At 40.0% G+C, this 11,010-nt stretch overlaps 1 protein-coding gene across 2 annotated transcripts; it reads right to left on the bottom strand.

Moving 5' to 3' along the window:
- Nucleotides 1–1,952: 1,952 nt before the first annotated feature.
- Nucleotides 1,953–10,646, bottom strand: LOC110988840 (beta-microseminoprotein-like). 2 transcript variants are annotated; one of them, XM_087138630.1, is made up of 5 exons: nucleotides 10,493–10,643; nucleotides 9,666–9,689; nucleotides 4,679–4,764; nucleotides 4,016–4,121; nucleotides 1,953–3,735 (listed from the first exon to the last, which is right to left on the bottom strand). In XM_087138630.1, exons 3-5 carry the CDS (start codon nucleotides 4,755–4,757, stop codon nucleotides 3,606–3,608), a joined length of 315 nt encoding a protein of 104 aa, XP_086994756.1. In that variant the 5' UTR covers nucleotides 4,758–4,764; nucleotides 9,666–9,689; nucleotides 10,493–10,643; the 3' UTR covers nucleotides 1,953–3,605. The 2 variants fall into 2 exon arrangements, with proteins under 2 accessions (XP_086994756.1, XP_086994757.1); XM_087138631.1 differs by lacking the exon at nucleotides 9,666–9,689 and having other exon boundaries at nucleotides 10,493–10,646.
- Between the last annotated feature and the right edge of the window lie 364 nt (nucleotides 10,647–11,010).

Here is an 11,010-nt window from a genome sequence, read left to right as displayed (position 1 = left end):
ACTTGACTGCATTAAAATATCTTAAATTAAATTCAAAATCCAAGTTGCCTTCGAGATTTATGCATTGCAATAATGCAAATATCGCTGGATCCCCCAGAATCACATAAATTACCTGTCAGAAGTAATTTACATACGGAACGCAGTTACCTGCAGTAAGATCTACTTGTCGATTTTTGTGTGGACATTTTGTGCCCATCATGCCACGGTTTTTAGTCACCATTTCTTCAAGGGTCACTGCAATACTCAAACAACCTGAAAACTTCATCTTTGTGTCTCGATTAACTTCATGTTCAACTTCCTTTTGATCACTTAACACGATATTTTGCTGAGTGTTTGGTTTTTTCATGCTAATGAATATGTTGGCAAGAAAATATGGCAAGAAAAAGGTATCAATCAATATTACGTTAGTTTGTGCTGATGTGATTGCTGGTTTTTCATTTTTCTGACCTAAATTTTCCCCTTGTTACTGATTTATTGTAGTGTAAATACATAGCAATATGTCAGCGATCATACCTTTCTTAGAACCTTTTTCAGTAATTGAGTTCTGAATTCAAAATGTGACCAGGGTCCTGAACTATGTTTCCCCGAGTGACATCACAGAAACAGCGCCCTCAGTTGTCCTGTGAAACATGGACAATCATGAATGATTAGAAAAGTGCACCGTTCATTGAAATTGTTTTCACAAATTGAAGAACAGTTTATAAAATGTGTCTGTGAAAAAATAAGCTCTATTGCCAAAGTTAGAGTGCAAACGGTGTATCCAAAGGCCTTTACTCGTTGTTTGTAGTTGAACATCAATGATTTCTCAATGAAATGAAACACTCTGAAGGTTATCCCACGTGTAATTTAGTGATTTAGAATGAATCCTGAGAAATGATAATTATACTTGCATTCGATTGGACTTAACTTTTGGGTTCTACATGCTTCCTGAAAAGTGGCAGATGCCTTGTTACGGAGCGCGGAAATGTCATCATTGGTCCTTTACACCATTGAATTGTATCTTTTTCTTTCGCTTCATAAATAACGACATCCGCTTAACTAACATTCATTATTTATTTTATATGATGCTCATTTTGGATATGAGTGGTGTTACCCCTGTTTGTAGTTTATTTCTTTTGTATTGTCTTTTGTAATGGCATGACTGATACAAGCTTTGTTTTTAAGGTTTTGCCACCCCAAGCTGCCTATTATCTCATGTACTTAATATATTTGCCATGAGGAGGAAATAAAGTAATTGAAATTGAAAACTTGAAATGGACATAATGAACTGACTGAAAAACCAAGTAACACATGTCAGCATCTTGCATCCCCATGCATTTCTGTATCTACACTTCAGTGCCAACCGAGACCCCTGAAGCCCTGCATTCCCGCTAGAGCGAGGAGCTTACCTTTCAAAACGATTCAACCAACATCTTTAACCAATATCTTTATATTTCAACCAATATCTTTATATTCATATCAATATATTTATATTTAAGTATTTATGTAAGTTTTTAAGTCAACTCTTCTGGAGAGCCCCTCAACAGAAATCTTTTTCTTCTGGGCAATCCATCGAGAACTGGTTTGGTTTTGTCCTTTGTTCCATCGTGTACATTTATGTTTTACTGTCTTTTTTGTTTATCTGTATTTCCCGAAAATGAAATTAATTTTTAAAAATAAATAAATAAAATAAACCACAGCATGTGATAGTTTCACCTACTGTCCCGAGCTGGACCAAAAGAGGGCGCAACGGGCCCTTCTTTGGTACTTACGAACAAACGACTTGGGAACGCAAGCGTTGCAGTCGCCACATCGCCACCAATAAAATGAATACTCCCGACCAACGCGGCGGTGGCGGCCCTTTTTATTCGATGAGGGCAGCGTCTGCTTGAGGCGGATAGGGTGCTGCTGCACATTTTACAACTCGGATTTTATTACAAGTAAGGAAGGAAAACGCCAGTTGTGAATTCATGTTGGGTTTACCGACCTTTTGCGTTGCATTTATTGCTTTTTATCTGATACCTTTTTCAACATGTTTGAGTTTACCTCTGCATCTATGTAGGAAATGAACAAAAGGCAACATTTTTAAACTGAAGTACTAACAGAAAATAAGATTTTTTGAAAGGGCAATTTTTCCTTCTATTTGAGAAGCACAGAAAGCTGTTTATTTACAAATGATGCTTTGCGTGCTGGCTTCAACATTTGATTAAACACTGTACCAAAACGGCTCCTTCGACTAAACAGGCATTTTGCTATTGATTTACATCACTTTGTGATCCATGGGTAAGTTGGGGAAGGCCCACTCTCCTATGCAGACCAAGTTTTCGATTCATTATGCATGTTGTGGATGATGTTGTCTCTTACTCTATCGTGATAGCATGTTTTGAATGACAAGACCACCCCAGTGACCCATATTAAAATCATATTTTAGGTTTTATTGCCATGGTTCTGGACACGATACAACTTTATTCTTGAAAAAACTTCAGACGCAGTTTGTGTCTGAGATTTAAAACCTGCACTGGGGAGTACAGAATTTTTGTCAGTGTAAATCTCTTTGTATTTGAAATTTTTCAACATTTTATGAATGACTAATCGATATGTAAGCATTCTTTACTGTATCAAATGAAAGTCATTTTATACTTTCAAGCATCTAACCATCGAAAACATTTACAACATTTTTAAGTTTTTAACTACGTTTGTTCCGTTTGACGCGTGTGAAAAAGATAAGGCGTTCCTCCTTTAAACTTAACTAGATTGGTTTAGATATTTCTTAATATCTGAAACTGGATTTCTTTAGTATTGTCATCGATGGAATCTGACCAAAAACCAGAAAATTTCGAAGTAGAATATAGTTCTCACCCCTATGGAAGAACTATGAGACGCTGGTGGCAGCAGACAACGGTCCTTAGTCCATTGTTATCACAATTTGTGCGCATGCTCAGAAATGCCTGTAGGTCTTCTTTCATCAGCTCTTTAAGTTTCCCGCTGGCTTGGCTTCGACTGTATAGCAGTCTCATAGATACGACTTTATACTGCCGGCCCCTAGCCAAATGTTTTGGACGCAGCTTAAGCAGAGGCGAAACTAGGGCTAAATTTTTTTTGGGGGGGGGCACCCGGGTGTGCAGACATTTTTGCAAGGAGGCACCACGAGAAAATAAGCTGCAGCTACATTGCAACGATTATTAACCAAAGATTTCAAATGGGGGGCACCCGGGGAACGGGCATCCGATGGGCGTGCACGTGCGCCCTGTGCGACCCCCCCTGCAATTATGGACGATGGTTCCCTTCTATTACATTTAAACAAATAAGGTCACTGTTTACCGACGATGCAGCCAACAGTAGGCTGGCCACAGACATCGATTGCAGGCTTATCCAATCATAGTCTTGAAGTATAACTAATTATACGACATGATAAACATAAGTTTGCGGTATTTTGTTCAAAACGCCATGAAATTTTACATGACTTTGCGCTCATAAATATATTTTAAAGAGTTTCAGGGAAACATTGAAAGGTTGAGTTAATGAATTGTATCTACAGTGTAAATTAATGGTTTACATTATCCAACTTGTAGCACTTTCGCGTACGTATTTGAGCATGCACAGTAAACAGGTAGCTGACGAAACCCCTAACCCAACCAAGCTTTCACAGGGCATTCCCGGCGCGGGTTCCTCAGCTTCATCACTTTGTATGTGCAGGTATCTTCGTCCAGTACTCTGAAGCACTTTCTTGAATTGAAGCCAGTGGGAATGGGGATGCTGAAAGAAAAAGAGACAGTGATCATTTACACCGACATTTGACACTGCTTCACCCACGTACAACGCACGTTGCACACGATTTGTTTAATTTCGTCTTTTAATGTGCAAAATTCTTTGGCGTAAAATGCCTGGCGCACGATGGCGCTGTTACTCTAAAGTATGGCGTATCTCACACAGGTTATCAATGGTGAGGGATATTTTTGCATAGGTGCAGTACACGTTTCACGACTGAGCTTGACTGTTTTACAGAGAAGTCCATTATCATCGAAAGAAAACTTACTTCAAGCAGCAGCTGACTGCTGTACCACTTTTCATGCACGTGCAGTCGTAACACTTCGTCGAGACACCGGGAAGTTTATAAGGAACTTGGCCTGGTACACATTTCGCTGGAAGAAAAGGACGAACATATAGAGGCGTAGTTAGGATTTTACTTGTGGGGGAACAAGTTGGGCATGCACCAGCATCATATGGGGCACCAGCTTTCAGTGGTGTGGTTTTATAGGGGCAAGTTTTTGTTAGCCTTGTTCAAAGCCATTCATCCGTTTTTTAGGGGGGAGGACACCTGGGGGCACTGGGAATTTTTGGGGGGGGCAGTGCCCTCCCTGTCTTCCCTTGGCTACGCCCCTGTTTCCATACGTAGATGTTTTATAGACCTGTAGGTTGTCTATATACATGTATATCTTCTCACTAAAGAAGAAAATATCGCAGACAGTCTGTGGTTACCTCCCTCACGATGCTCGTCACAGTTTCTCTTCCCCGAGCATTCCTTGTTTTTGGTTTTTGTTTTCATCAAAGTGCAGGTTATTTCATGAAGCACCACAGGATCTTTATCTCTAGATTTCTAGTGAAGATCTTACTGTGATCGTAGGATTTGACTCCACAACCTACGCCATCAGCAATGGGCACAACCCATCATTCAAATTCCAACCGAAAGCCAACTTACATCTGGCAATGAAACATGAAGCGTTTGCTCCTACGACAAGAAGCATTGTGCACATAAAGATTACAACCACCCTGGCCATTTCAAATCTGAAACAAATAAGAAATGGGATGATAGCATTCGAAATGATTTGGCAAGGGCGAAAATTCTGGTGAGATGCGGGTATATATCCCCCACCTTTTGACCAGAAGAGGATTGAGCTATTGAATCACCTCCCCCCCCCACGTTTTCGTGGTGAGAAAAATTAATGCAGATGTGAAGCATTTTTCTGACTTCCCAACAACCAAATTATATTATACAGCACTTAAAAATGCGCTGTTTTGACGCGAACTTCTGCAGGAGTGTAATGTATATCACAGATGTTCGTCAGTAACATGAACATACACTGTTAAAAATGGCTGTTTTGGGACGGCACATTCTATTGTGATTTTTCCTGTGTTTACTAACAGGAGATTATTATGGAATGGGATTTAGGACATGACAAAAAAAATTTAATTCGCACATATGGATTGCTATTTCGTGCACGTACGGATTACTATTTCGTACGTGCCGATTGCTACTTTGTACGTTTTGTAAATAATGATCTAGGCACTGGTCGCATTCAAAATTCTGCTTTGAGCAGAAGCATCCCCTAATTGGTTGAAACGAGCCATGCTGGTGGGCCCGTGTTGTTTTGTTGGTACTTGGTAGGGCCGGACGCGTACGCAACGCATGTAGCTCACTGTCATTTGGAAACCAGCAACGAAGACTTCCTACCAAAGGAGCCTCTGTTGCTAGGAAGTCGCACCCTTTCTTGGTCCCGCTCTGGCCCAATGAACTGAAGTTTAGTAATGCAATGCAACCTGTGGATTACTTATCTGTAAGTACGGTTTAGTAATACGTACGTAGGAAATTTTTTTCTTAGGATGTCCTCAATACGCTTCCATAATAATCTAAACAAAGAAATACTGACAGTAGAATGTGCTGTCCTAAACAGGATCTTTTTTTAAAGCCAATTGACAACAGAGTCTACAGTAATCATTTAACAGAAATTGTTAACAGTGTAAATATTACCCATTTTGTGTCATAATCTCCCCCCCCCTTAAATTTCCATGGCCGGACAAGTCATTCCCCAACGTCCTGCACCGCCCACCGCCCCTTCCTGGCACAAGTGCACGCTACCGCATAGGCTTGAAGTACGTAGGCTACAGCTCTGAGCAAGTTCTTCCTACAAGTTCCAGGTACTAATAATGTATACAATAGAGCTTTTAAACAATGCGTCACATCTCCCACAATTCCTTGTGGTGGTCTATTTCTGAGGTCTTGACCCATCGCAAGCACTTTTGCAACGCTGCTGCGGCTAGTGGCTTTTGTGGCTAGTTTATTTCTGCTCCTAATTACATGTATATTCAAAATAATATAAATGTGACACACATTCATGGAACATAACACTTGATTGCGTTACGTGATTAAGGATAACTTTAACAGGTTTGACTTGAGGAGTTTCAACAGTATTTATGCTACTGATAATATCTTATGGTGGTTTTCAAATTGATTTGGATTTTGCTTTTCTCCTCCCCCTAAAAGAATCCAATCCAAACACTCACACAATTATTTAAGATCCCAAAATCACTCTTGCTACAATGTGTGGCTTTGAAAGGTATTTGTTGGAAGAAGGGTCTGACAATTGTTTGCAAAAACAAATCATAGATAAACCAAAATAAGGGTAACATCTCACAAACTATTCAGCTACATGATATCCATTGTTCCTTATCCAACTTTTATTGCATGTACGTCGATATGTCACACATTTAGCCACAATAAATAAAAACGATTCTTGGGTAGGAGGACAAAAATCGGACGTTTAAAAAAAAATCTGCTAAGCCCTATACAATCGATTTGAAATTCACAAGGCAGTGGAATCTATCGATTAATAATTCGGAAAATCCTAACGAACTGTGGACTGGGACAGGGGTGCAGTGGTGTATTCCATAGAAATCTTTCCTCCCACCAACCCATCCCAGAAAGCAATGCCACATGCACGCAAAAAATTTAAACGACTGAAATACCCAACCAACCTAAGAGGCGCAGGCAACCGGCATGTACTCAAAAGATTACGTTTTGATTCCTTTCCCAAGGAAATAAGTTGGTGAAATTACAATCTGTCTGCTGCTTGTCGGACTGTGCGTCTAATATGTACATGCACTGAAGACATATACGTGATGCTTGTGCATGGGCAGACAAGCGGACGAAGCTGAGAGAAATTATTTTATTAATAATTAACCTGAAACACGCGGACATCGTTCACACTTCACCTATTTTACTCAACAAATTCAGTGATGCAGAACAATTACAAATTTCTTGTCTTTTTTTTTTGAGTCATACAAAGTAGAGACTTCAGTCGAACATTTTTAAGCCTAGGTACCCACATGTGTATAACGGAAAACAAGTTAGTTTCTCTTTAGGAGATTGGGGACCTGTTTTATTTTTATTTATGCAAATTTTCATATTTATGACCAAAGTGTTGTGTCATTACAAAACCTCTCTTTCTCTTACAGCTCTTTCTGCCCTTCGATTTGCCAAAAGAGTTTTTCCAGTATTACCTCGCAATCATTTTGAGACCATTTTTGTGCAAAACTTAGCCGGAGGAACCGTTTCCGTAAAACACCCGATCCTTCCCAGACTGGACAGCGCTCAATACACAAGGACCCACACGCGTGAAGCCATTAACCACTTCCAAGCACTAAAAGTTAGAAGTTCAGATCATATGGAGTGTCTGTATATGTATGCAAAGTTTTAATGTGATCGAGCAGGGGTCAGCTGAGTTTTCCGCTCCGGACGGAACAAAAGAGATCGTGTTTTTGGTATTCACATTGATCTTCATTATGTCCACATGGCGACCAATGGGAGTTCACCACATAGGCGCGCCGTGAAGCAGGCGCGCAAGTAGATATGCGCGTTTGACGCGGAGCACGCTGAGTACGCGTAACTAATTTATTCCGGTATGTATGGTCTTTGCGTCTGCGCAAAACGCGTGCAAGAACCCGCTTTAAGCCACCTGTCTTTCTTTCGCTGATTGGGGGTACACTTAAGTTCGGGGTGGATAAGCAGGGCTGTGTCCCTCCTGGCTGTGATGAGATGATAATGCTCAGCTCTTTTAAGTTTAGCAACTTTTTAGATATCGTAAAAACAGAGAACTTCATCGACAAGCCAGCCAAAAACTATTGCTCCGATTCAGCCTGCATTCGCAAGAGAATTCAATCCGCCTTGAGTTTGAAGGGCACCCTCACCGGCGAAGGAAAGACAGTTGTAATGAACTGGTCAAAAGATACACGCAAAAAAGTGGTTGCCCATCGTCGAATCTTTAACTCGCTACTATCTCGCGGCCGCGACGGCGAGATATTAAATCGTTGAATGTGCATCTCTCCGCAGCGAGTTATAAGATCTTTTTGCGGTGTCAAACTGATATCCCACCAGAGCGAATAATTCAATAGTGTCTTAATTCCTATTTAGCGTGTGTCTTTAGTTTATTGTGTATGTTTATTTAGCGTGTGTCTTTAGGGTTACATGCACTGAAATGCAGTGAGATTCGGTTTTAGATTGCTAATAAGAACAAAAGGAATGTTAATTTTCAGCCAAGTTTGATTTCCAACACAAAGAAAACCAAAGAAATCTCTTTTGGGAGTATGAATTTCCACATCTGGAAGTAGAGTACACTACTTTGACTCCCTGGTAGACTGCCTGGTAGACTGCCTGGTAGACTGCCTGTTGAAAGGATTACAGTGCCTTTTCATTTATACTTTAAATAATCCTATTTACATAGGCGCAACGAAGGCGACCCTGAAAAGAAAGAAAATTACAACTCTTCCAGCAGTTAGATGTTTTGTTTAGATTAGACGCCCCCCCCCAAAAAAACATAAACAATCTGGCCACGCCCATGTTTTTAGCCAATGTGTGTTGCCATTTTGAACCAAACCTCTACGGAGCTCTAGAAGTGCCATCCGACTTGTTGAGATCCAGACATGTTTTTCTCAGAATGACGACATAATAAAGGCAAGATGTCGACATTCTGAGATAGTTTATCACCGGATGACAATATCATAAAAGGTGGATGATGCCATCCTCAGATAATTTATCATGGGACAAAGGCATCCTAAAAGTGGAATAACGACATCCTGAGATAACTTATCATGGAATGATGACATCGTAAATGTTGGATGATGACATCCTCAGATAATGACGATAATCATTATCTCAGGATGTCGTCATCCAGAGACATCCAGCAAATGCGATGTCTACCCTTTTACGATGTCGTCATCCCATGCTAAATTTTGTCAGGATGTTGTCATCCAATTGTTACGATGTCGTCTTCCCATGATAAATTATCGCAAATGTCGCCTTCCAACGTTTACTATGTCGTCATCTCAAGATAATTTTTTTAGCTGCAGGTAGTGAACGTCTTGCCTGTATCATGTCGCTATCCCGAGAAACAATATGTCAGGATGTCAACATGTCAGATGGCACTTTCAGAGCTCCGTAAACCTCGATGTTGATATCATTCCAACATTAAAATATGCAATGATTGAGGAGATTTTAACAGGCAAAAAGAAGAATGAGGTGAAGGGGAAGCTAACACACACTTTTCATCAACTGGAATGAAATCTCCAGGCTCTTTGACCTTACATCCATGTAGTCACTTGTCACAAACCACCCATACAGCGCAGGGCGCTGGGAAGGGCAAATACATAGCGTATTTTTTGTCAAGAACTTATTGGATAGAGTTTATTTTAACATCTGAACATTGGTCGACACTTCCGACCCGGTAGGCATGACATGTGTGCACTCATGCTATATTTGGAGATTAGGGCACTAAGTGATCTAAAATGCTTTTGGCGTCCAAAGCTGTGAGGTATTTCGTGCGTTGCGTTTGTAAAAGTACTGTTTTGATCTCCATTTTAAGTATTGTAAATCAATAAATTTCGACTGATGAAAGTTCAAATGTATAACTTACAATTCCGCTTGCTTCAGTTTGGCACTAGGAAAAAGTAGGAAGGAATTGAAAATAGTTTACCGCTCATTTGAATGTGGAAGTTCACACCACAAAATAGGATTTTGTTGTCTTTGTGTTGGAAAATAAGCTTTCTTGATATATAACATCCATTTCTGTTACAATTCGGAATCTAAAACCAAATATCAATGCATTCCACCCTAAAGGTACATTGGAAGACGACGCACTGGATAGGACTCATGAAACTACGTGTATTGAAATATTCGCCACGGCGGGATATCAGTTTGATGCCAAGGCAAGATTTTATAACTCGCCGCGGCCAGGTACACATTCAACGATCTAACTCGCCGCTGTGCGAGATTATAACTCGAATTATACACTTCCATAAGTTTGCATCAAAGGATTATCAATGTCATTTTTAATTTTGACTAACTTTTCTTTTTTCCAAGGATTATGCCTATGTTAGACTAGATTTTAGGTCGAGACAAGTGCTCGTATGAAAGGCGAATTTTATGTTCAAAGCCATGGTAAGAAACATATGGTTCGTTTCAATGGACCCTTTGAAAAAAAAACTTTCAGGAAGAAGTCAAAAGTTATAGGGGTTACATATGTTTTAATAGTCTTTCGGCCTACATAATATTGACAGACCTATTTAGGACTTTGGTGATATCTTGGCAAATACTCCTTGGTTTCTCATCCATTTCTAGATCAGGGCAAAAATTACAAATTTCGTTGCAAAATTATTTCACCATCACAAAATATATTATGAATGGCTAACTCAGCATGCATAAAGCAACATTTTGTTGTCTGGTCTAGAGTTGGTGCCTTACCTTGTGTTGAAATCAGACGGTGTCAAAACCAGTCAAACGGATGTCAGCACTGATCCGAATATCAGTTAGTCCTTCTTGCCTGCTGCTCTGCAATTTGCTTATCATTCTCCTCCAGCAATTCCTTTATATCGTAAACTAATTCATACGTCAAATTCTGACTAATTTAATGAAACGAGACCATAGTGTTAATATCGAAGCAACATACCAGACTCATCCGAGCGGCTTTACCAGCCGTCACGCTTGGGCGCTCGGCATCTTGCACTGGCAACCCGGCACTGAGTTGGTGGTACAAAATTGGTAAATTCGTTGACAGATGGCGTTTGTAATCTTCCCATGACTTTTGATATAAATTAAAGACGAAGTGATTAATCTCAGTCACCTTCATGATAAGGTTCGCCTATTGGTTCAACAAAAAATAGTAGAAGTCGACATTGTCCTCGAATTACCGAGGCGATCTCTTCTTTGATTTCAATAAGCCATGCGCAGGTTCCGTAATTAGTTACCGAAATACATATATA

This window comes from Acanthaster planci, linkage group LG07, assembly GCF_054643075.1.
Source record: "Acanthaster planci isolate LZ-2023a linkage group LG07, COTS_SCS, whole genome shotgun sequence".
Lineage (NCBI taxonomy): Eukaryota > Metazoa > Echinodermata > Asteroidea > Valvatida > Acanthasteridae > Acanthaster > Acanthaster planci.
Note: the sequence above shows the minus strand (reverse complement) of the source record. Positions and strands in the feature narration are given on the sequence as shown.

What these genes read in the sequence shown, in the direction of transcription:
- LOC110988840 (XM_087138631.1), bottom strand. Translation starts at nt 4,757, where the DNA reads ATGGCCAGGGTGGTTGTAATCTTTATGTGCACAATGCTTCTTGTCGTA. An exon ending in TTCATGTTTCATTGCCAGAT is followed by an intron (nt 4,122 to 4,678) that starts GTAAGTTGGCTT and finishes CTTTTCTTCCAG; the next exon opens with CGAAATGTGTACCAGGCCAA. An exon ending in GCAGTCAGCTGCTGCTTGAA is followed by an intron (nt 3,736 to 4,015) that starts GTAAGTTTTCTT and finishes TTTTTCTTTCAG; the next exon opens with CATCCCCATTCCCACTGGCT.